This window comes from Patella vulgata, chromosome 6 (genome assembly GCF_932274485.2).
Source record: "Patella vulgata chromosome 6, xgPatVulg1.2, whole genome shotgun sequence".
In the NCBI taxonomy this organism is placed as follows: domain Eukaryota; kingdom Metazoa; phylum Mollusca; class Gastropoda; family Patellidae; genus Patella; species Patella vulgata.
Window position 1 is genome coordinate 48,573,138 of NC_065884.2, and position 27,146 is coordinate 48,600,283.

At 34.2% G+C, this 27,146-nt stretch overlaps 2 protein-coding genes across 2 annotated transcripts; one reads left to right on the plus strand and one right to left on the minus strand.

Annotated features, from left to right (window-relative positions):
• Positions 1-696: 696 nt before the first annotated feature.
• LOC126825124 (dihydrolipoyllysine-residue acetyltransferase component of pyruvate dehydrogenase complex) lies at positions 697-14,764 on the minus strand. Its single transcript, XM_050554617.2, has 11 exons — positions 14,565-14,764; positions 10,515-10,592; positions 8,282-8,382; positions 6,758-6,951; positions 6,450-6,548; positions 6,108-6,306; positions 4,737-4,812; positions 3,570-3,631; positions 2,445-2,603; positions 2,245-2,309; positions 697-1,601 (listed from the first exon to the last, which is right to left on the minus strand). The coding sequence occupies exons 1-11, from the start codon at positions 14,695-14,697 to the stop codon at positions 1,334-1,336; spliced, it is 1,434 nt and encodes a 477-aa protein (XP_050410574.1). The 5' UTR covers positions 14,698-14,764; the 3' UTR covers positions 697-1,333.
• A 198-nt stretch (positions 14,765-14,962) lies between these two features.
• Positions 14,963-26,811, plus strand: LOC126825125 (methylthioribulose-1-phosphate dehydratase). Its single transcript, XM_050554618.1, has 8 exons — positions 14,963-15,175; positions 17,033-17,127; positions 18,211-18,259; positions 19,180-19,297; positions 19,493-19,615; positions 20,164-20,237; positions 23,063-23,169; positions 26,519-26,811. The coding sequence occupies exons 1-8, from the start codon at positions 15,155-15,157 to the stop codon at positions 26,631-26,633; spliced, it is 702 nt and encodes a 233-aa protein (XP_050410575.1). The 5' UTR covers positions 14,963-15,154; the 3' UTR covers positions 26,634-26,811.
• The last annotated feature ends 335 nt before the right edge of the window (positions 26,812-27,146 follow it).

The window sequence follows — 27,146 nt, forward strand, 5'->3', positions numbered from 1 at the left end:
CTTCTTGATCTATCTATCCTTCTTTGACTGGATGGAGAATCTTATGATACAGTCTTTGTGGTTTTCCTTATATTGTGATTATCACAAGCTGGCATTTAACCCTACAAATTAGCTACCAGTTTTGGCTAACAGAAATATTGTGCTAATCCAAATTTCAACCATTTTGCCTGGTAGTTCTAATAGTTTAACCAAATGCATCAAACTGATTGGAAAGCTGAAATCTGGTTTGAGTACTTGTGTGGTAAACTACTCTTGCTTGACAGGGTCAGAATGTCTTGTACAAGTCGAGTGAAAATATTTTGATAAAAGGATGGAGAGAGAGAACTGGAGTTTAACGTCATATGGTTCAATTTTATTTCAATAAATTGCCCTTGTGTAGGGTTTTTTTTTAGCAGAAACTGGAGGACCTTTTAATATAAAATTATTCATAACACGTTATAGTTTATTTATCTACCCAGTTACTTAATGCCACTAAAAGAATAATATTCATGTCTAAGTAACCTCTGTAAATGTGCAGAACTTGGAAAGATTACTATAGTTGTTCAGTCTATCATAAAAAGTTGATTCAACAATAAATATTCATGTACCTTTAGGTACCTAATTAATGTGGTATTGCTATAATTATGTATGCCAGTGATTTCTATTAGCATTCATTGAGAGAAAAGTTTTAACTTTGAAAAGCTAGAAAAAAATAAGGACAAGAAAAGACAGATATTTATTTGTATCTTTTATACATAACAAAAACACGGTACATTTTCTAAAACACAATACTTAGTACTGTAATTATAATTCTTATGTAGCACTCATTAAATATGTAATATATATTAATTAGATTTAAATCAGATCTTTTATCACTTTTTACACTTCACTTACATTCATATATTTCCACTATTCGGTTTCTATTGTAAATCACATTTCTAGAATCCTGTATCAATTATTAGATCTTATTGAGTATGACTATTTCATCTCTACAATATTACTAGCCAATATGTACAGAAGGCAATAAATAAAAAAATCTCACTCTTGAGCCTTTTACTAATAAAATTTAAAATGTAAATGGTGATAAAAAACACCATTCATTATTTTGTTACATGTCTGGATACATACAGATTCTGGGGCTTTTTTTTGCATGGTAACTGATCTTTTTGATGATGGCAGCAACACTCGTGGTTTACCGACGGCATATGAAATTTTGTCATTTACAACCTTTTACAATGACATAATAAAATAAACCCACCCATCATGAAGATTTCTGTTATATGGGCCCTGTGTCGGGTGGGGTAGTAGGGTTATTTACCTGGAAACTGGCTGAAGAATACAAATAAATAAACTTCTAAAAGAATCCTCTAGCTTGTGATAAAGACTTTTGTACCATCATTTCCGGACTTTCTATAATACTAGTAAACATTTCTAAAAACTCAGAAGCATCTATTTCATCCACTACTCGACTATCGTATGATAAAGTTACTGTCATTATGGGTGTTGGACTCCCATCTGATCCAATTAAAATTCTAGATGTACCTACAGCCATAATAGCTGTCTGTGGCGGGTTTATAACAGCAGTAAATTCTTTAATCCCAAACATACCAAGATTAGATATACTGAAATGTAATAAATAAAATGATGAAAATTGTTTGTATTTGATGGCAAAATCTTTACCTCATTCCAAACCTCCAATATGAAAGGAAAAACCCAGACCCCAAAGCCTTTTAATTATATGAAAAACCTGGTAAATATACTGAAGAGAGAGAGAGAGAGAGATGGGGTTTAACGTCCACTCAACACAAACTAGGTCATTTCGGGACTAAAATATGGTTTAATTTTATTTCAATAATTCGCTTGCACGTAGGGGTCTTTAGCAGTGGGAGAAAACCGGAGGACCCGGAGAAAACCCACGAGGTTGGACAGGCAATCCTACTCCTTGCCACGTACAACCGGGGATTCGAAACCACGCCAGTTGACTCAATGACAGGCCTTATAATACAGCGCGCATGTGCTAAGAATTCGGCCACCTACTCCCCCCCCCATATATATATTGAAATAAAACCAAGGTATATAATAAAGAGTAGTGTACCAAAACCTGAAAATCAAATTTTTTAACTTGTTTTATTAAAACGATGCTTTTTATGGAATTTTTGAAATTCCTTGATTTTTAAGACTAGCCATTATATTGTATTTAGATACATTTCCTGATTATACATTTATACCAATGATTAAAAATATTTAAAATCTTTCATATCTTACCTAAAAGAACCACCTTGAAATTCATGAAGCTGTAATTTTCCTAATCTTGCTCTTCCTGCTAATTCCTGTGAAAATAAAACATGTAATAAGGAGAAATGTCTTTGAACTCTAATAAAAGGAAACTATTCCCCCTGCCAACCAACAAGACAAGTAACATAGCATGGCAATCTTCAATCTTTTTAACAAATAAAATGTTTTACCTTGACAGTACTGGATATTTCATCAACCTCCAAGCTTGCTGCATTTTTGACTATGGGTGTAATAAGGCCATTATCTGTTGCCACAGCTACTGATATATCAACAGTCTGTGATATATGGGCACTACCATCTTTCCATGTAGAATTTAATCGTGGTACCCTCTGATAATGAAAGAAATTTTAAAAATATTACATTCTATGACCTGTGGAAATAAAGTAATCATTTCTTACATTGTGTAAATAAATGAAGTAGCATACTATTCATTTCAAACCGTAATGAAACAACAAACGCATATTCAGTTTATTAAAGACACTTACTACTTAAAGGAGCTAAATCACTAATATTTGGCACCTAGAAATTGACACAAATGGGTTGCAATGCATACAATAATGTAATATGAATTTATATAAATTGATTTACATTCAATCGTTTCTGTTTTTACTGTCATTTCTAATCAGTTATGTTCGGCGAAATATGTCAGAAGTCTCAAACAAATGGAAATCTCTAGCATCTGGTTATTCCAGTCTACGCCGATAGTATTTATTGTGCGTGCTCTCCAGATAAGAATATAGCGTCATCAATTGATATGACTTGTGGAATATGCCTAACCTCATTTTTCGAGTCCCTAATTACAAACAGCGCTGAAATGCATTATGTAAAATGTTTATTTTGTCTCAAATATTGGATATCAGAAGGCCATCTTTTCCTGGTAAGATCACAACATCAATGTTGATTTAAACCGACAAATAATTTGTGTTTTTAATGTCAAAGATTTTTGATGATATTGAGTTAGAGACTTGGCTACTTTAATTTAAAAAACCCAAAAAAACCCACCCCAAACCACTGGTTATTTAGAGTAAGGTACCTGTAATCTGCATTAGGGTCCATTAAACTCCATAGTAACCACTAAAAATGTGTATGGTGTGTAAATTGAAACATACAGCATCTTGTAATTTGTTCAGATTTTGCACATAATCTAATTAAAACAGTATATTCCTAAACTTTTCTTTTCACCTCCTGGCAAAGATCTTCAAAAAGCTAGTACCTTTTTAATTTTTATGTTGCACCTCCCCACGCCCCCCAAAAATACAATAAATAAATATATGAGAAAGTGTACAGTAACTTACTTGTAAAGCTAATCCTACGGCTTTAATTATGAAATCATTCATTGAAACTTTAATACCTTGTTCTATTAAAAAGAAAATATGAATCTAGTTAAGTTAAAGAACACACTGAAGATCTGAATATAACAACAGTTAACATTAATTAACCATATCATATTATGATGTAACTAATTTTAGGCAATTATCAATTGATGTAATGTGAGTATTATCTAGTAAACGTAACTCAACTAAATGACAATGTATATTAGTATAAGCTGCACTAAACCAATTTTATCTCAATTCAGGTCATCTCCAATATGTAGCGCTATATCATAAGGCCTGTCATTGAGTCAACTGGCGTGGTTTCAATTCCTCGTTTGTACGTGATAAGGAGTAGGGTCGTCTGTCCAACCTCGTGGGTTTTCTCTGGGTTCACCGGTTTCCTCCTACTGCTAAAGACCCCTACGAGCAAGCGAATTATTGAAATAAAAAATTCAACAATGTGTTAGTCCTGAAATGACCTAGTTTGTGTCTCCAATATGTAGCACCATGGGTCTTTTGTCAGACGTGAAAAGCAGGCCTTCGACACCCCGGTCGCCACATCCTACGTATGACCCATGCACTCTCTTCTTACTACATATCAGCCTTGTGATCATCTAGTATTTGTAATTTTCTTCTTTGGCTTCGTTTTCACAAATGCCAGAGATATGATAGCTTTAGGTTTGGACCTTGAATTACCTAATTGGTAATTAATTATAATGATTGGATAATAGCCTAATGATGTCGAAAACCAACCTTATATGGAGAGTGGAAACTTAGCACCAAAAGTGTCACACATGTTATTTTGTTATTAACCCAGAATTAAATGTTTACCAAATTATAACTCTTTTTATGTGTAAATCTGTCACACATTATTTGAGTGCATGTGACCTGACTTCTATAGAATGTGCGAATCTAATAATGCTATTATTAATTTAAAGAGCAAAAATTCTACCAATAGTCTTACAAACATTGGTATTTACATTTATAAAATGTCAGTTTATTTGGGCTATAACATCCACTCGACAGAAACTAGGTCATTTCGGAACTAACATATGATTCAATAAAAAAAAACCCAGAAACCTGTCACACTTTCAGTTTACGAGAAATGACATTTGACAAAATTGTGCAAATAAATACCATATGACTCACCAACTAATCTTTTTCTCAAATGATTAACAGAACTGACTCTACAGTTGATAGAAGCATAGGAATGAGGAACAGTTGACTGAAATAAATAAGATAATTCAATTATCTTTATAATCAAATTAGACAAATTAATATACCATTTTAGGAATTCCATGCTGTATATAATTCAATACTGTAAGGTATATTAGATTCAAAATTCTAAATTTGTTAATGTCATGCTATCGTCAAATTTCTAACTTCTGCTCATGTATTTCTAAATTAAGACAATGTATAATCCAATCTCTTTATTTGTTCGGTGTAAATTTTAATTCTATTTTATCTTATTTCTATTATCAAGATGAAAAATGTCTTCTTCATTGACGCTTTATATGTTTAGCCCTACTATTAGGGCGTGATTTGTGCAAAAGAACACATATGTATAATAATATTATTATGGTCTTGATTAATTATTCTCCATAGTCAAAATATTAGCTATGGTATGAGTTTATTTGAAATGCAAATTAAATTGTTTATGAAATATTGGAAAAGGGGTCTAAGGTCAAGGATAAATTCTACGTCTAAAAACAGGTGATAGGAAAGTTAACATTCCATATTTGGCATGAGTGACCAATCACATGATTAATTACGTCATAATTAACCAATGGAATAATTAATGGCTGTGAATCTGAGAGTATATAATTAATAGAATGTGCGCTCTAGGGTAGACACCAGGCAGATTCTAAGAGAGGAGAGACCGTTGAGGTTCAATGGACAACATCTAGATCGAGAGATAGGGGGAATGACTTTATTATAAGTAACGCTTATAATTATGTAACCAGCTTGATACTAAACTGTAGAAACCGTACTTTTGTTCCTGTCATCTTGTTTGTTAACCATACGATATTTTGGGACTGATAATGTGGGATGTCAGAATGACATTTAAAGATCCACAACGTGAATCTTAAGAAGTGCGTTACAAATACAACCAGAGACAATACTACTAGACAATCAAGGGCTGTTCCAAGATATGTAGTAAGAAAAGAGTGCATGGATTATACGCCAGATGTGGCGATCGGTTTTTAACAGGTGTCCGCTGTCCATGTCGGACAGATGACCCAGGGTACTACACATGTCTACCTAGCAACCATCGTTATGAAGTCGTTTGGTGTCACCACTGCATGCTCAATTTGGCAATTAAGCACCTGGTCGGACCACTATGTTGATATAAAAAACGACTCGCTCTTCATCTGGTTGCATGGGTGGACCGAGTACTAAAACTGAAAACAACATCGAATGTGATATAGTTTTCAAAATACTGTGTCAAATAGTCTATACAACATTTGTTCATTTTTTTAAAAACAAATAATAACTTTCTACCAAAAACATGTCCCTCACCTTTGATTCGGTTAAACGTTTAGCTATAGTTTTTCTCATACTTGTGTGTGGTATATCAATATATGGTTCATCATCCAAGGCAGGTAATTCTGATACAACAGGCTGGCTAGAAATTGAGCTTGAAGTGTCAACAGAGGGAGCTACTGCGTCAAACTGAACTCTGGGTATTTTTTTAGATTCTATATAGGTAATAACATCACTGAAACAGAGAAGTTGTGAATTAATACCTTTCATTTAGGACATTTTAAAGTAATCCTTTGAACTGCAGGAGACGTTTGGACTTTATTTTTCTTTGGGTTTTTTTGTTTTCATTTTACAAAAACCCAACTAAACTAAACTTACCTTTTAACTAGAGCACCATGTGGACCTGTATGAGGAACTTCTGCAGCTTTTACACCATATTCTTCTAATAACTTCTTTACAGAGGGTCCCATAAAATTGCTATAATAATAAATAATAAATAATAAATAGAATAACTTCAGATTTGACTTCTCATGTATGGTCACTGTGTAGTATTAATTTAATAGTTATGACACAAGATATAAAGGTCAATTGGTCGCCATGGGTTTCTAATTCTGGTGCCCAGTCCACAAATCTGTGATTGTTTCTATGGAGCAAGAAAATAACTTTTCAATGTAATGATGTATTACTTTTTTTGAGGAGTAGTTGTTGAAGATACGCTATCTGACTGTGGTGCTGCTGAAGAAGACTGTGAAGTTGTTTTTTCTGGTGACGATGATGATGGAGCATCTGCCGGTATTTCTACGTTCTGCCAATCATCACCTTCGTCTACCACCAATCCAATTAATACACCAACTTTTATTTCTTTAGCATTATCAGGTATCTAAAAGTTAAAAACATTGCATGCAATCAGATGGATCAATTATCAATACAAATTTTTAAGTGAATTTTAGTAAACATGCATATGTTAGAGCTGGATGATATTTGAAACTTTCAATATCGCGATATTGTTTCAGAAATGCTTAATATATTGTCACCACGCAATATTTTTGTGCAACAAGCAAGTGTTGTTTCAATATCGTGATATTGTTTCAAAAATGCTTAATATATTGTCAGTATCGCGATATTTTTGTGCAACAAGCAAGTGTTGTTTAAAATTGGGTATTAATCCTCTCAAACAGCAATCTCTCATTTATAGTTTAAATCTGGGCCTTGAATTGGGTACCCTTTGGGTTAATTACCCTACTGGTTGTTTTATTAATCAACCTGCCTCATACTAAATATATTTAACCATAACCATGTCTCTTCTACTCCAACTTCGTCTGTCATTTTCAGGAATTTTGTTAACCTACCGATAACTATAGACATTGCCGACCAGCTGTAACATTACAAATTAAAATTGAACGTTGATAATCAATCAAAAATCAAGGCTAGAAAAATGCCCAAAATAGTAATGTTTTTCCATTTTTTCTTATTTTCACTTTCGATACTTTTTATACTCTCGGTATACCAATCACAAGATCTTATATATTTTGTGACTGGACATCAGGACATCAACTAGTCCAGGTTATATTTACCAGAAAAATATGTATTATTTCTTAGTTATTAACATGTGATATGTCAAATTAGTTATTCGGGGGTGTCACTGAAGAATTTTTAACAATAGTTGGAAAATTGTAATTGTTCTACTGAATGTTCAGAACTAATTTTTCAGCCCTAGCCCTAGCATATGTGTAAATAATCCCTTAGATGCTCCTAAAGAGTGCCCATTGTGTAATTATAATAAATCCTCACTATTTGCAATTAGAACTATTTTTCTCATTTGTACCATACAGCTTCGATATGACTTTAAATATTCACATAATTTCTCTGTCCAAGGGAAAAGATAACTTAACAGCAATTTAATTAAAATAATTCCTTTCGACCTACTTCTAAACAGGATACTAAACTATGACTCTTTGTTTTCTTTTAATGAAGTATGACTTTATCCAATATAAGTTCGTTCGTTCGTTCTTGGTGTTTAACGTCTGCTTCCACATAAGTGATATCGCAGACAAGACATAGGAGAGCCGAAGCTGATTCCTGTTTTTTAGAATACGATTTTGCAATCTTTCCATTTAGCTTAAGGCCATGGATTTGGTTTAGTGGGAAGTTCTTCCCTTTATTTACCAATGTAAGAGCAGCACAATGGTCATTATACATGTAATACCCACCAATATTTTAGCAAGAATACCCTCTTCTTCTGTATCCATACTAACAACAGCTTTATCAGTTTGTATATCACACAAGACATCACCAGGATTAATCTTATCACCTACAAATATACAATTATATTGACCAGCATTATCAGTTTGTAAATCACATAAAAACATACTAGGATCATAGATCTTATCACCTACAAATATACAATTATCATAACAGCATTATCAGTTTGTAAATCACATAAAACATTTCCAGTATCATCTACAAGTATAAACTACAGATATCTCAACCCTGTTATCAGTTTGTTTAAGTAAAAAGACATTTAGAAAATAGATTTCATACTTTCATAGGGTCATATATTGCTGTCGCGCCCGTCCATCTGTCTGTAGCCCACAATTTCTTGTGAAAATTCTACAGACTACATTTATCATCTAATTGTTTTGAAATTGATACATGATGTGACGAGTGATAACAGATACACGGCCGAATTTCTGCTCACTAATAATTCCTCCGAAGACCAAAAGTTGTTATATGTGACTGTAAGGGGATACCTGACAATTCAATAAATATAAAGTAATTGAATGTCATTAGATAAGAGAACACGAGAAAAATAGAAATAGCCCGTACATTCCCTTGTTTATATTCATTCTATACCTTATAAAAACATGGTAATGCACAGACTTTTTCTGTTTTTCTTTCGTGTTCACTTATCTAGTGGCAGTCAATTCTTTTTATGAATTGTCAGATATCCTCTCACAATCTCACACAACAACTTTTGGTCTTCGAAGGAATTATTAGTGAGCAGAAATTCGCCCGTATATCCGTTATCACTCGTCACATCAGACTTTATATAGAGAAATGACTCGTGTTTTCCGATTCAGGAAACCTATATTACTCAGCTATCGTAGCAATGATCTCTTGTGTTAAAATTATATTTGGAATGTGTTTAACCAGCTCTGTCACATATCTGATAATGACTGGCACCAATATTGTCCTTTAATTTCATTATTTACCTGCCATAAGTTGGCCATGCTTGATTTATGCCTTGAGCTTTCGCAACATGTTCTCAGATTGGTTTTGATTGACCAATCAAATCAGAGTTTGAATTGTCGACATTCAGCGATGATCGCACAAGCATTTTGTGGGTAAGAGGGTATATAAGCAGTCCGATTCATCAATTCTAAGGCAATATAGTCATAGGAATAGTAACCATAGCTTTTCCGCCATTCTAATAAACTATATTTAATTTTGGATTTTATTTATCGATGATTTAGTTAGGTTTAGTTATGAATTTTACGGCCTTGTAAATTTAGCATTTTAAATGGCTTTCTGTATTTTCAAATATTACTGCACTTTTGGTTCGAATTATTCTGTATTTATACCCGTCGATCATTGGCGTGTGGATCACTCTCGTGATGTGATCCCGCAGAGTTTTGTCTCCATTCAGCTGATTCGGTCTTGGTTTTTCATGTCATTAGTTTTATTGTGCGGACTTAGTACAAACCGGTACCTGCTTTGATTTATATGTAATGACTGTGCCTGCCATTTGAATTTTATCTTGCATGGAGCGAAATCCAGCATTTAGGATGTGGTCTTGACAGAGTTGAACCAGTTTTAATGTAGGCAGAAAGACGTGTACGATTCGTAGTTATTGACAAAGTTACTATTGTTGAAACACGTACCTTGGTATTCATCTGGTAAACACTGAGATAAAGCTTAACCCTTATCTTGGAACTTGAAGCCCATTTAAGTTGTTAGGGATAAACTCCTTCATTTATTCATTTATCATACAGTTGTCCAGAGGTTATAATTTGTTGTTTTATAAAACTTTTGGAATAATAAATAATCGTTTTGTTTTCTCTGAATTGATGATTGGGGCAAACCATTGAGCATCCAGTATACGAATCCCTGCTTCTTCTGAATAAACCCACAGTTTGAGGTTTTGTGTCTGGTGGAAAGGACGGGACTTTATTTTGCATTCATTTAAGCTGAGATTCAGGACACGATTGGTTCGATGAGATCCCTAGCACCTTCGGTTTTGGTAAGCTTGAACCTACATTTATTTGCTTTAAAGTCCCAAGATACTACATTTTTGTCGGGCTTGCCCACATACTACATATTGGCAAGCTTTGTAAGATACATTTTTGCCAGTCATAAGCCCCTCTTACTATAATTCTATAATAGGAAAACTGTACCAGTTAGATACACATGTAAGCTAGATTAGCAGCATATGTTCGAAATTACCTTCTTTCTTGTGCCATGCAATGATGTTACCCTCTTCCATTGTAGGAGACAGTGATGGCATCAGTAATTGAGTTACTCCTGAAAAATAAAAGTAGATAGGTGATTGACAATCACTTTGTCAAGTAGCGTCCTTGACCCTTAAAAGTCAGGAAATGAAATGAAATGAAATGAGGTTTAAAGTCCTACTGTTCCGCTCCAAACTGGGCTAATAAAAAGACGGGCATACGCCATACAGTGTGCTATGAGGGAAATTTTGCCCGGACAGCGGCACTACAGCCTACTCTTATATCGAATTCCAACTGTCAAGGGATATTTTACGTGCACGCTAATGTGTACACGGGACCTCGGTTTTTCGTCCCATCCGAACGACTAGACAGCTGTCCTTGTCAAGCCCTCCGTCCTGCATCACTGACAAAGGGGAACCACGCCGGAAAATCTGGATGAACTTTCTCGGCCAATGCAGGGATCGAACACCCGACCTCCAGGTTAGCGAGCCAGCGTCTTACCCACTTAGCCACGTGATCCCCCTAAAAGTCAGGAATAACCTGTATTGTTTTGATTGGTGGTGGGTGCTATATTCCACCCTCCAAAATACCAAAAAGGGAAGGTGCTACCAGAATTTGTAGGTGGGAATTAAGAAGCATAACCATGCCTTGACATGATCAGTGTTTCGGTAAGGTGGTATTTTAATTTTATTCATTGCAAAAAGTTATAGCTTTACTGTTTATGAACATGTTTTTGTTCAGTTCTTTCGACAATACCTCTATGTTTGGAGAACATTTATGATGACTCCATTGACAACAAGTAAGTCACCTAACACAGTAAAAACTTTTTTCATCTCAGATGATACATGTATACCCATAAGTAAAAGATCTTAGTCATAAATATTTGAAACCTGGTTGACATTGTCCGAACATAGTTAGCTCAGCAATTTATAGCCGCGATAATTCTTATCTATGGCTGCAATTGATACACTATTTGAGGCTTTGAGGAAGTAAAATTAGGAGAGAGAGAGAAATGGGGTTTAACGTCCACTCGACACAAACTAGTTCATTTTGGGAATAACATGTTTTAATTTTATTTCAATAATCGCTTGCGCGTAGGGTTTTTTAGCAGTGGGAGGGAACCGGAGGACCAGAAGAAAACCCATGAGGTTGGACAGGCAACCCTTCTCCTTGTCACGTACAACCGGAGATTTGAAAGTAAAATTAGGTTAAATTGCAAAATTTTTAACACATATCATCACAATTTGCATGGAGAGAGAGAGAGAGAAATGGGGTTTAACGTCCACTCGACACAAACTAGGTCATTTTGGGACTAACATATGGTTTAATTTTATTTCAATAATTCGCTTGCGCGTAGGGGTCTTTAGCAGTGGGAGGAAACCGGAGGACCCGGAGAAAACCCACGAGGTTGGACAGGCGACCCTACTCCTTGTCACGTACAACCGGGGATTCGAAACCACGCCAGTCGACTTTATGATACAGCGCGCGCACGCTAACCATTCAGCCATCCAACCCCCCCCCAATTTGGATGGAAATAAGTAATTATGTTACAAATAGTGAAGAGTGGAACACTGAAATCATAATCTTATCTTAAAAAACAGATTTTCTGTATTTTCGAATGACATGACACACATGATTCTGGTTTGGCGGCTATTTCAAAGTGAACAGAAATTTTGCGTATAATTATAGGGTAAGGTTTCACCTTTATTTCAATGGGAATTGGTTTCTTATATGTTAAGCTATGTACAGTACAGTTTGGGGTCTATGTAATTGGAAATTAAGGGAGTTATAGGCCAATAACTTTTTTGTAGTGAAATGACTACAAAACTTGCTCAAAGGATGGTCCACTACTAGGGCTGTGTTGATACAGTTAATTTTCGATACAATACATATTGACGATACGGCAAACCGATACGCAATATGTATCGCAATATGGTGACATCACAAATTATGCCCAAAATAATCTCCAACTACATTCTGTTTCAAGATGTTTGAGATAGGTAAGCATCTATGGCGGTATATTAGATTCAAAATTCTAACGTGCTTTCGTCTAACTTCTGTTCATGTAATTTTTAACTTCTATTCATGTAATTTCTAACTTCTATTCATGTAATTTTTAAATTAAGACAATGTATAATCCAACTTCTTTATTTGTTCAGTGTAAATTTTAATTCTATTCCGTCTTATTTCTATTTTTTAGACGAAAAACGTCTTCTTAATCGATGCTTTACACGTTTAGCATCAACATCTACGAATTTAGAATTTTTACACTTCTGCCTAGCAACAATCATTATAAAGTCGTTTGGTGTCGCCACTGTGTGCTCATTTGGTGATTGCGCACCTGGTTGGGACCATTATGTTGATATAAACGACTCATTCTTCGTCTGGTTGAAGGTTGGAAGGAGTGCTGAAATTTGGAGAGAGAGAGAGAAAGAGAGAGAGATGGGCATGATAAATTAGTATTAAATTAGTGTATCCATAAAATTGTACCCTGTGTATTATAGACCAACAGTATATAAATATTAATTGTCTTTAAAAAAATTGAACAAATGTTGTTTAGCTTATATTTGAAATAGAAAATGAAATTAAATGAAATGGGGTTTAACGTCCTACTGTTCTGCACCGAAATGGACTAATGAAGACGGACATACGCCACACAGTGTGCTATGAGGGAAATTTTGCCAGGACAGCACCACTACGGCCTACTCTTATATCGAATTCTAACTGTCAAAGGATCTTTATGTGCACGCCAATGTGTACACAGCACCTCGGTTTTTCGTCCCATTATTGAGGTCCTGTAGGATATGGGTTAATTATAAGTTTCATTCCCTTTAATATAACTAGACTTCAACAAAAATAATTCTTGGTAATTTGTTATGGAGAATGTCGTATTTTAATGTATGTGATTACCACAAAAATAACGACAGGTACACCTTTTGAAAATGTTCCTTTTTAAATTCACGTACCATCTTGAAGTTCACGTCCGTAATATTCCAGAATAGTCGATGTTTTAAAATATTAGCATTTTTCAACTACTGCCAGTATCAGAAAATGCCGTAGCCAAAATAAGCTGATACGGCACCATGGCATATGTAGTTTTTTGTCTATCACGTAACTAGTCACGTAACTTGCAAAAGTTTTTATTCATTTGTCAATTGATAGACACACAGCACAATTGTCACGTGACAACCATACTTGAAATTGCTTTAATATAAAAATTCTGTACGATTATGATATAACCTTAAAAAAAATTTTTTTTTTAAAATTAAGCCTTTGTCAGAATGTGTATAAAATAAAAAAAATCATAACGTTAAGCGCTATTTAGAACTGGTTTATTGGCCTAATTCCACCCGATATGTCACGTGTCAGGAAAATATATTATTAAATGATTGTTTCTTGGTGCACTCGGGGGATTATATTCAATGAAAATTTAAATTTACCTAACAACTGGTCAGTGAATCCATCAATGTATGATCCAGTTATTATTTTAATATCTACCGGTACCTGAAATTCATACGGAGCATGGAAGACGCTCGATTGGCTAACCATGCTGAAATCGTCTTCTTTCGTCACGTGGGTTTCATGGTCTTTCTTAATTGAACTGGAGTATTTTTTCAACGATACAGCGATACAGCTATATTACATATCGATATAAATATCGCTGGAACATATTGATACATATCAGTGTATCAATATATCAACAAGGCCCTATCCATTACTGTGGCTGGGGCAAGACAGAAAACATCAGTAGTGGAACCATTTCTAGATCATCATACTATTCATAGATTAATTTTAAATGGAACTAACCAAAACAATAAGGATATTCAACATTATGACAGTGGCATTGCTATAAAGGTATACAGAACTCGCTGGTAAGTCTGGATTTATTAAACAATAAATAAATAACAATTCAAGTGAATGGATGAATAAAAAGTCGACAGATCAGTGTCAGAAGACTGAAGAGACAAGAAGAAGAGTGTTAGATCTTGGTAGCAATCTGAACAGCCTATATTTTGTCGTTATATGGAGAAGATGGCTAACTTACCCATCCATTTTGAAGATGTTTGAATTTGCCTTTCCGAAAGCGTAACTATCTTCCATAAATTGGGTGCTTTTGTGGCCTTTGATTTAAAAAGAAGCCGGCAAGCTTGTCCGACCTTGAAAATGGAGGAAGCCATGATGGCTGTCTAACTTTTGATAACTAAAAATATACGGAAATCAAAAAATATTATTTTGCATTATAATCGAATTCAGATTTTTGTATAAATTCTATGAATCAGGTTACAAAACATTATTTACTTCCCCTTTTGTTCTCATTCAGAATAGAACTGTTTATTAATGGGTGCGAAACGCATGTTTCATTATTTTAGCCCACAGTAATTTTGACATCATTCGTCCTTGACCCTTAAAAGTCAGGAATAACCAGTATTGTTTTGATGGGTCGTGTTAACAACAAGTCTCGATAATCCAGACGAACATAAACACGTGGATGCTTTTTGTCTTGTCTTATGAGTTCGATAACTTGCCAAAAGGAAAACGTTTATAAATATATAATTTATGATATCACCAGAACTTTGGACCGTGGATTTGTGACCATAATTCCCAAGAATACTTTGGTTTAAATATTTGATAGTGATGGAAAATACCGGTGATAAGGTAGAGCCACTGCAGCGGCACTTCTTTAACTTTTTTTTAAGTCAATCTTTAGGTTAGGGAATTAAAACCATAGTAAACAATCTTGGTTTTAATCCCTTCACTGCTGTCACCTATCAATACCGGTACTGCATGTCAGCAAATAATAATATAAATGTTTGGTAGATCTCTTGTTTGTACAATGCATCTTTGGAAACATATGATTATGAATCCGCTCTTGAACATTGTATAATATAAATGGGTGCTAGTGAAGTCGTCCACAAGCAAAGTCGTCCACAGTGAAGTCGTCCACACCCATTGGTGGAGTCGTCCACAAGGCATTGGTGATGTCGTCCACAACAATTGGTGATGTCGTCCACAACTAAGAATAAGACTCGTACACAATTTACTCGTACTCAACTATTGGTGATGTCGTCCACAACTAAGAATAAGACTCGTACACAATTTACTTGTACTCAAAACGCCGATGTTATTCTTTGTTTTGTTAGTTTGTTGTTCACCGATGTTTTTGCAATGAAGTATACTTGTATTTTGTATTATTTGTTAATTGGCGTTATGGTTTTAGCATTTTTGATTGTTTGATTAGTATTAACGATGTTTTTTTAATAAAGTATATTCGCTTTTAATTGACGTTATGATTGTAACATTTTTGATTAGTATTAACCCAGCAAACAATAAAACATCTTTTAAACATATTAAAAACGTTTCAGTTAGGTTTTCAAAACGTTTATTTTCAACGTTTAAAAAAAATCAAATTGTGGACTCGTTTTAACGTTTCTAAAACGTTTTGGCTAAACGTTTTTTCTAACTTAATAGAAACATTAAAACAACGTTGTAAAAAAACATTTCACAAAACATAAAATAAACGTCTTAAAAACGTTGTTGGATATGTTAGGAGGAGTCTATAACACATTACGACAACACTCTTTAAAATGGGATTGTATCAACAGGGGGAAAAAAGTGTATCGGGGCTTTAAAGGACTTGGGTCGTTTGGTAGCGGTATAGAAATTCATTTGTGCATGGGGCTTGTTATATTAATGAAATTGTTATATTAATGAAATTGTTATATTAATGAAATTGTTTATGAATTTGTTATTTATTGAATTTGATATATTAATGATTATTCATTGAATTTGTTAAATTTGTTTATGAATATGTTATTTATTGAATAAAATGATTTACTTTGTTGTTTATTTGCCAGGAGAAAGGGTGACCACGCAGAAAAATTATACTAATTAAAAATACATTATGTGTCCTGAAAGTAAACTAAGTTGTGTGGACGACTCCACCAACGTATTACTATATCCAGAAATTATGCTAAGTCGTGTGGACGACTCCACCAACGTATTACTATATCCAGAAATTATAGTTTTGCTGGGAGAAAGGGTGACCACGCAGAAAAACTATACTAATTAAAAATAGTGTCCCGAAAGTCGTGTGGACGACTCCACCAACGTATTACTATATCCAGAAATTATACTAAGTCGTGTGGACGACTCCACCAACGAGTGTGGACGACTCCACCAACGATTGTGGATGACTCCACCAACGGGTGTGGACGACTTAACCAGATTTTTCGTGTGGACGACTTGACTGGCATTCATATAAATAATGATTAATGTAAAGTAGGTATGCCAGGGATGGAAAACACCACAAAAAATGGCCTTATCATAAGTTAAGCCCTTATCTTTGACTTTCTCTGACTGTGCGCCAATACAATATTCATCAATCAGGCTAGGGATAGAGTCAGTAGATTTTGAAAATATTGTAACCGCTTTTTAGTTTATAATACTACCTGAAGAAGCCTAGCTCTGTTAGCAAACAATTTCTTAGCTATTATAATATTTATATAAATTCAGGAACATCCAAGAAATTTAATTCCAGAATTATGTCGTTCATTTTATGATCTTGGTTGGGTAACAGGAACAGGAGGAGGGATCAGTATCAAAAATAAGTAAGTATGTGATTTTGTAATTGGGTTAATCCCTTCATTAATCCTGCCTTATCAGTGATAATCAAGATTAGTAAAAGTCCTCAGTTTGGTCAGTATATTTGGAATTTTTTGTTAATCTTTAGTTTCATTGACCACATCTTGAGAGAGAGAGAGAGAAATGGGGATTAACATCCACTCGACACAATCTAGGTCATTTTGGGACTAACATATGGTTTAATTTTATTTCAATAATTCACTTGAGCATAGGGGTCTTTAGCAGTGGGAGGAAACCGGAGGACCCAGAGAAAACCCACGAGGTTGGACAGGCGACCCTACTCCTTGTCACGTAACACGGGGATTCGAAACCACGCCAGTCGACTCAATGACAGACTTTATGATACAGCGCGCGCACGCTAACCATTCAGCCATCCACCCCCCCTTACCATATCTTGATGTCTGATCATTGGGCATACATGTATTTATCGTCAGACTTTCGCAAATCCATGTTGGATATGTCCAGCATATACAAACGAAACAGGATCTCTATTTCAATCATGTGTAGCATCTACTGTATACAGAACAACAACATTTTACATTCCCATCGTTCTATGTATTATCTGTGTTAGAAATCTGTTGAAAAACCATGTTATTTAGCTATAATTAATATAATTTAAAAAAAGCCACATAACTATACGTTCGAAACAGATCAAACCCTGCCCCTTTAAGCTGTTTTATTGGAGAGTGATTCTTTTCAATAACTGATTTTGTATTTCACTGTCAACACTTAAACCTAAAAACAAAACTGATTCCTCCTTAATATATTGAAAAAAATAATTATTTAGATTTTATCCCTTCACTGATTGAAATAACACATAGGATTAACCCATTTCAAAACATTTTTTGACCTAAATCAAAGAGGTTTAGCTCCTTTAAACATGATTAATAAATCAAGACATATTTTATACTAATGAAAAAGCCTCATGTTTGATTTTTTAAGTTCAAGATATGAGATACATAGATGTTGATTTAATCGTTTATATCAGAGCTAGAATATATCTTTGTAATTAAATGTTTGACAAGTCTCTGTATATTTTCCTATTTTAGTGATGGAATTTACATAGCTCCTTCTGGTGTACAGAAAGAAAGAATACAGGTTTAGTACCAAATGATAGTCTAAATATACATGTATTAGTATAGTTAGGATACTTTGATAAAAATTCAGTACAATTTGTTGCTTCGATCACAAATGAAATGAAATAGGGGTTTAACGACCTACTCATCTACTCCAAGTGGGCTAATGAAGACAGCATACACCATACACTATGCTATGAGGAAAATTTTGCCCAGACAGTGGTGCTATGGCCTACTTTTATATCGAATTCCAACTGCCAAGGGAACTTTTACATGCACGTCAATGTGTACACAGGACCTCATTTTTTTGTCCCATCTGAACGACTAGACAACTGTCCTTGTCAGGCCCTCCGTCCTGCACCCTTGACAAGGGGAAACAACGGCGAAAAATCCTGATGAACACTTAGCCACCGTGGTTTCCTGATTCAATCACAAATTAGGGACATTAGTTACATTACCCAACAAAACATAGACTGCACGGTCAATATATATCTTTAAGTCATTGTTCGTCATTTGCATTTTTTTGGACATTGACCAATTTTTCATCTCTTGATCCATGTTAAAATGCAATCATATTGATTATGTGATAGATAATCTTTTGACATTGATGGATTCAATCGGCTTAAAAGAGGCCCATCAAAAGATTTATCTCAAGCTAATAGGTGATGTTGGCTTGTTTTTCAATTCAATTCAGGAGTAGGGTCGCCTGTCCAACCTCATGGGTTTTCTAAGCATTTTATTGAAATAAAATTGAACCATCTGTTAGTCCCAAAATGACCTAGTTTGTGTCGAGTGGACGTTAAACCCCATTTCTCTCTCTCTCTCTTTATTTAAGTCAATAGATAGACCATACCTCAAGTTTATCGACTCCCTGTAGACATTTATGGAAGTGACAGAATAAGGAAAAGTTACTGATATCACAACATAGGTTTTACTTTTCAGCCAGATGACCTTTTTGTTCAAACTATGGAAGAAGAGGATATATGTACTCCACCTCCAGCTAAAAAGTTAAAGAAGAGCCAGTGTACACCATTGTTTATGAATGCTTATACAATGAGAAGTAATTACATTTGTACCTCATTATGTTCTTAAATTCATGTATGGTATATTTTAAAAAAAAGTTAATTTCTGTTTGGGAAATATTAGTGTATTAGATAATTAAAATAAAATATTAAAATTGGTTTTAAGCCAAGAATTTCTGATAAAAGAGAACATTGATGAAATAAACAAAATTTTAAAATTTGATTCATTATAGATGCTGGAGCCGTTATTCACACACATTCCAAAGCTGCTGTAATGGCAACCTTATTATACCCTGGTAAAGAATTTAAAATAACTCATATGGAAATGATAAAAGGAATACGTAAAGATACATCTGGTATGATATTATACTTGATTCATAATTTTAGATAATAATGTATATTTATAAATAATGATATGTTAGTCTAAAATAGACTATGCAACAAAAGAAAATCAGAAAAAATGAAATGGGGGTTAACGTCCTACATTTCTGCACCAACTGGGATACTGGAGTCAAGCATACTCGATGCAAGTGCTAGGGGGAAACTTTGCCCGGACTGCAACACTATGCCGTACACTTATTCTGACTTTCAATTGTCAAGGGTTGTTTTAACTGCACGTCAATGTGTACACAGGACCTCAATTACTTGTCCATCTGAACGACTAGACACTGTTCTCGCCAGGCCCTAGGTCACACAAGAAAATCCTTCTTGGCCAATACCTGGAGCAAACCTGTTGCTTGTTTAGTAGCCAGTGCTTTTACTGAGCCTCCTCGACTCCGAAGTCAGAAATAAAAGGACAAGAATTCAGTATAATAAACAAGGTAAATGCAATGTAGATATAATGCATATTTTCGAGGAAGATATGAAAATTGGTCCTTATTAAAGTCTTTTTTCTATTTTACAGGTGGTAATTTACGATATGATGAGATGCTTGTTGTTCCAATAATAGAAAACACACCAGAAGAAAAAGATTTAAAAGTATGTTAAATTGTATGTGTGTATCAAACCAGTAGAAAGGGTTGTTGAAGTGTGTGTGTGTTTGATGGGGGGTTGTCTCTTATTTGACATTACAATGTACATTAGTAACTAACTTGTTGTGTGCCTGACAGGTATTTGGATACATTTTAAAGTGTTTGACTTTAAATTAGGCATTTTCTTTATTATGTGTCTAGTGAGTGGTTATCACTTATATGTATGGCGGCACAGGAAAACCCGTCAGATGTCGCGCTGGCTCAATCCGAGATATATGCCAAAATACAATGGCAAACAATATATAGGTCAATTTTCCGTTATTGACATATTTACATTTATTAAACATTTATCTATGAAACTACAAAGTTGTGAAACAGAAAAATGATTTTAAATACATTTATTTTGAAATAATTCTGAACCCTTTGAGACTTGCAGAACGGTGCCAGTGCCATAACAATGTCGGCCTATTTCGTCGATGTCTTTATAAAGTTGCCTTTTTGCACACTCACACATATCATTATCAAGCCTGCAATGAGCAATACAATACTTGCTATAGTGCGCATAAATACAAAAGAAATAGTTCCCACGCGCATCAAACAAACAAGTCCATTCCCTTGTCTCAATTATTCGACTTTTACATCCTGTTTTGAGTAGATTTCTCACTATAAGGTGCAATCAAGACAAAATTCTACAAAAACAACATCTATTTAATTGATTTTGATCGAGTTTTATAACCTTTTCAATAAAAAGAAGTCAGTTATTTACCGAAATACGTTAACACTAGTCGCATTCCATTGTTTACAACTTGTTCAAGATGGCGGCGCCCACGAAGAAATCAGATTTCTCTACATTTAAACCCCCTTCAAGTTTCGAAGACACAGTAACTAAAACACCAAAATATTGTAAATATTTCTTAGCACAAAGATAAATACTGTCTTCTTAATGTAAATAAAAAATAGTGGACATTGCGTTAAAATGAGTGCGATAAACTGCCCTGAAACTGTGAAATATCAACATTTATTTTTAAACGGCATTTTCTCCCCTTTCATTTTTCTTCCGAAAGTGTCATTTTCTTGTATTAAATTATGAATATCTCCACAAGTTATCAACCGATTTTGATAATTTATAGACCATTCTGATCCCCAATTTGTGCTTGATGTACTCATACCCAAAACGGACAACACAACCCGCTGTTTAGATTTAAAGATGAACACGGGTAAACACTTTGATCGATATCAGTCTAATGAGTTAATTCAATTATCTTGTATGCTGATGATACTTGACTGTTTAACAGCTTCCTTCAATCACATACAAGTCAAGTTGCTGCCTGTCACCAATTTGAAAATTGTATAAATGATATCCAGAAATGGATGGACGATTTCAGAAAGAATCAAATTCAAAATCTTGTGGCTAACCTACCAATCAGTATCCAAAATGGCTCCAACCTTTCTACAAGATGTTTGCGCTCTTCTGATCAATTTCTACTTGAGACTCCATGCTACAATTTAAAGACATTTGGTGCTCGGTCATTTTCCTACTCTTCTGCAACACTTTGGAATAATTTGCCATTAAACCTCAAGACCTATCTCTTTAAAGGTTATAATTAGTGAAATTGTGTTGTTGTGTGATAGTGTGTGTTCTTTGTTGTTTGGATTTTAGCGCAATACAAGACTCATTATTATTATTACTAAATTACTGTCACAATATTCATTATTCGTCATAGATTCTACCTGCATTTATAGGTTGTAATCATTAGATGGAAAACAATCAAATTCACTTTCAATTTTTTTCTTTTACAAAATTTATGGGAAAAAATGTGATCTCAATTTGTTACGTGTGAAATAATACTTTGTTCAGGAGATGATTAAACAGACATTTAAAAAAATAAAAAAACAGATAGGCATACTTGCTTTAATCCTGCAAGATTTACTTCCCTTTGATCATTTTACCGTAAGGCATAAACCCTCTTTTCTCAGCATTTTACAGAGTGAGACTGTTGTCACTTTAGTTAAAATCATACAGTGTGCTATGAGGGAAATTTTGCCCGGACAGCGGCACTACGGCCTACTCTTATATCGAATTTCAACTGTCAAGGGATCTTTTACGTGCATGCCAATGTGTACACGGGACCTCGGTTTTTCGTCCCATCCGAATGACTAGACAGCTTTCCTTGTCAGCCCCTCCGTCCTGCATCACTGACAAAGGAGAACCACGCCGGAAAATCTGGATGAACTTCTCGGCCAATGTAGGGATCGAAAACACCCAACCTCCAGGCTAGCGAGCCAGTGTCTTACCCACTTAGCCACCGTGATCCCCGAAATTAGAAATGAATATCAAGTTGAGAAGCAAAGAGAATAACTGAGTGTCAGATATCTTGATTCTATTAGTATAAAGAATTGTCATGGTTTGAGAAAGGTTAAATTTTGATTTGACATGGTTTTGTTTTTCTGTATATGTTTCAAATATTTTGTTAAAAATATAGCTTAAGGTAATTCTGTCAACCATCCCTGGGATATCAACATTTTAGCTTTCAATAAGCCTGATTTGTTAGTGTGTTTCAAGGAGTTAAGGAAATGCTTGTTACAGATACCTTAGATTTTCAATACATGTAATTAGATGAATATGATATTATTCAAAATAATGTACACTTACTGCGAAATTTGATGAATTGCTAAAGTGTGATATTAGCTAAATATAATAATAGGGTAGCTAAAGTATGATATTAGCTGAAATATGTCATAAGCTAATTGTATGATCTATGTATATGGCCCATGAATACAATGTCTTAATAATTATGATAATGAGGGTTTCATTTTCTTTATGTATTTCAGAAAGCTATGGCTGCAGCTATGGAAGATTATCCAGAAACCTGTGCTATTTTAGTCCGTAGACATGGTGTCTATGTTTGGGGTGAGACATGGCAGAAAGCTAAAACTATGTAAGAAGATATTATTATTTTGTACTAATTCTAAATGCAGAATACATAGTCTTGTAAATTGCAAATAAGGGTTAGAGAAGGAGTACAGGTGTGAAAATGAAGTTTGAAATCCTCTTACAAGTACAACTAGGCCATTTTAAGGATTTGCAAATTGTAATTCCACCGGGACTCTCAATTTTATCACCTTTGTTATCTGGCTTATGTTTACCATTACTTGCTTGTGTTGAAACGAACCACTATCCAAAATCAGTTAAAATTTGCATCATTTGAATGATTTGATTTGAACACAAACTTCTTAAAACAGTAGATAAAAAGTTTTCTTAGATTTTAGCCCATTTCAAAATTCATTTTAAGATACTGTATTTCAGGAATTCAACAGAAAAAGATTGGAAACAAAACTGCACGGGTAGACTTCATGGTCTATATATTTTGCAACTAAACATTCAAAATAAAAGTATAATAAAATTTCAATGCTTTGCCGAATGGTCAAATACTATTTTACTTTCATAAACATATACACTACTTTGAACACCAGTAGAAATAATAATGGTGGTCTGGGCTATGGCCGCATATTAGATTCAAAATTCTTCATTTGTTAGTATGATGCTGATTTAACTACTATTCATGTATTATCTGAATTAAAGGGCAAATCCTGATTATATTTTGGTGAATAAAACTGCTTAATTTTGTGTTAAAAACCCTTAAAATCTTCTACCTTAGGGCCGAGCAACTACCTCAATATATGTGGTATGTTTTCAAACACCAGTCTTCCAAGCTGTATTATACTGTGTCTGGATAAAACCAGACTTTTAGGTAAAATTTACATTTCGTTATCAAGTACAGCACATGGATCCTGCACTGTATAGACCTCTAAAGGAACGGCAATCGATTATCAGGTCACCCAACGAAAAATCGACGCGAAATCTTAAAAGGCTTACGTGTCCGGATAAACTTTTTTTAACGTTCATGTCAAAACGACTCAATATTTTGAGCTGAAATTTGGAGACAAGGTAAATACACCATGATAGTTATCGGCTGATGATAGTTATCGGCTTTATTTATTGTATCTTAATTAATGATAGTTTCACTTTCTGTGGGTATTATATCCGACTGTCTCTTGTCTGGTGATACTTGTCGATTATTTTCACTTCTTGCTTATTTATCGTGTCCTGTTTGTTTCTCTTACCGTATCTTGTTTATTTATTTATTGTTATCGACTGTGGTTAGTTTTACCTGGCCGTCTCTTGTTTGATGATACATTTATATCTAGTTGTGTCAAGTTCAAATGAAGTTTTAATGAGTAATGATACATATTACACCTTGAAAGCTTCCACCAATAACATTAACTTTAACTAGTATCTAACGACAACCGTCAACTAAGTACCACCTTCCCACTTCGCACGCCTTTCGTTTCGTGTTCAAGGTTTTAAACTTGACTTTTCCCCCCTCCCTCTACTATCCACAACTCGAAGTTCGCACCACACTATCACCACACCATAATCGTGTCGCTAACCACATTAACCTATGTATATTTAGTATTTTATACATTTTCATCAATTGAGAATAAATATGTTTTGCTTTTGTAATTATAACCTTATGTAAATTGTGATTGTAATTATAAACAATGTATTTATATGTCTGTAAATAATTTTTTACGGGAAATGAATTTATATAAGCTCCGGCTTGTTTTCAGATGCCATAATTAAATATTGTCTCTTTAAAATATGTAAATATTGATCGAATAAATATTGTTAAAAAAAAAAAAAAAAAAATACACCATTTCTCTATATTTTGGCACTTAAATTTCATATGTAAACAGACTTCTATTTTTGAGACTCTTTTCAAATCGGGATAGTCCCTTTAATATAATAATCTAATTTGGTCCACTTGACATGGAATGACCCATTAATATTCTTGATATATGGTCTTGAGTGTGCTTAAAATTAGATAGAGTAGACATTTCAAATTTTAGTCATGAAATGTGGGAGTAGGCTTATGAATATTCTTATTCTATAAATCACATTGCTGGAAACATGTTTAATCTACATGTACTTATACAGAGATGTCATACTGTTTTAAAATGATGTGTTTAATTTTAAATTATGTGTATGTCAAACTCATTTATTATCATTGAATCCTTAAAATGTAAAGTACTTAAAAAATTAAATTTATTTCAATAAACATAGGTGCACACTAATTTGCTAAAAAAAAAGAAAATGGGGGAATAAAATAAGCACAATTAATTTTCCAGTGTGAATAATAAGTAAATTTGCAGTAAATATGGTAGGTGATGGTGGGGGCTGTACAGGTATTAAACTAAAGCATCCGTGCTTATTTCATTCAGATTTCAACTGCATCAAAAATTACTTAAAAGTTGATGACAATACATGCAATGCATGTCGGTTATAACAAATCTTCTGGGTTGTTGACTTAAATATTATGCATCTACAAAAATAGTAATTGTAGATAACTTGCATGGCTAAAACTGGTACAGATAGTTCCAAAAACACATACTTCGAGATGATTCCGAGAACCAATAAATAGATATATATATATTTCATGTCTAGACTATGAAATAGTCTTTAATTGTAAATGCTGTGTCATGAAGTTTAAGTTAAGAATTCTAATTAATAGATAATGCTACTTATTTTTGTTAATGTAGAAGCGATTAGTGTAGACATTATGTCTACTCTTATCTTGTTTTCTTTATCTATAGTTTACAATTAAAGGTCGTTTATTTTATACTGAGCGCGACGGCGAACGCCAACGCGGCGATCATATGATTAATTAATTACTGTTAGAATAGAGTCGGTTTTTTTAAGCCGAATTTTTGTTCGCAAGGAAAACAGCGGAGATTGTCCCAGAGCGAATCTTTGGTAACATTTGGCAATCAGAGCGAGAGGTCATTTGCGAATTAATTTCCGCGCGTATCGCCCGTTCAGTATGAACGATCATTCTCGCCGAAAGTCGGCGATTGTACAGTCGCGTTCAATTTCAGGTGGTTTTATTTTTGCTGACGTGTATTATCATATCGATCCCTCGTATTTTAGTCTGCTTTTATGTCTTGAGAGCACTTTACAGGGCAAAATTCGATGTTAATTTTCTGGATGTCCCAGTGAATAATTTACCTCGATGTAGGCCTATATGCATTTATATTAGGAATCTCGAGGACATTGAAAAATGGCCACCAAGAATTCTACATTGTGGACGAGCAATACAAATACATTACTTTTTAATTTGAACACACTACACCTATTTCTGAATTAAATGTCTAGAATCATAACCTTTGTGGATTTTAATCTCTTAGATTTAGGAGTAAATAAAAAAATATTTCTCGTATATATTTCAGGTGTGAGTGCTATGATTATTTGTTTGATATTGCTGTTCAGATGAAACAAAGTAATCTAGATCCAACCAAAATTCCCAAACCTGAGCCAGGGGCTTATACATCAAACTTATCTTAAGTTCTAGACTATACACACATACTTACATGCCAAAGACATTGTCTTCTTAAAATAGTAGCTTTGGTGGTTAAAGATTAATTGGTGTTGTTATATGCATTTACCCATGTATGTGTTAAAATGGGATTATAAAAAATATGTGTTTCAAAGGAAAAAGTAAATAAAGAAGATATAAAAAGTACCTTAATACATGTTAAATGTTGTTCAAGACCTTTACGACAATTTTCATAATGTGTATAGAGGTGTGCTCAATGATATAAAGTGAAATGGTAAATGTAAAGTTGACGTCATATTTTAGGTAGACCCAAAGTCCTATCTACGTGGGTTTGGATGGCCGAGTGGTTAGCGCGTGCTCACTGTATCATAAGGTCTGTCATTGAGACAACTGGCGTAGTTTCAAATCCCCGGTTGTACCTGACAAGGAGTAGGGTCGCCTGTCCAACTCGGGGTTTTCCCCGGTTCTCCGGTTTCCTTCCACTGCTAAAGCCCCCCCCCCCTCCGAACATGTACAAAGAA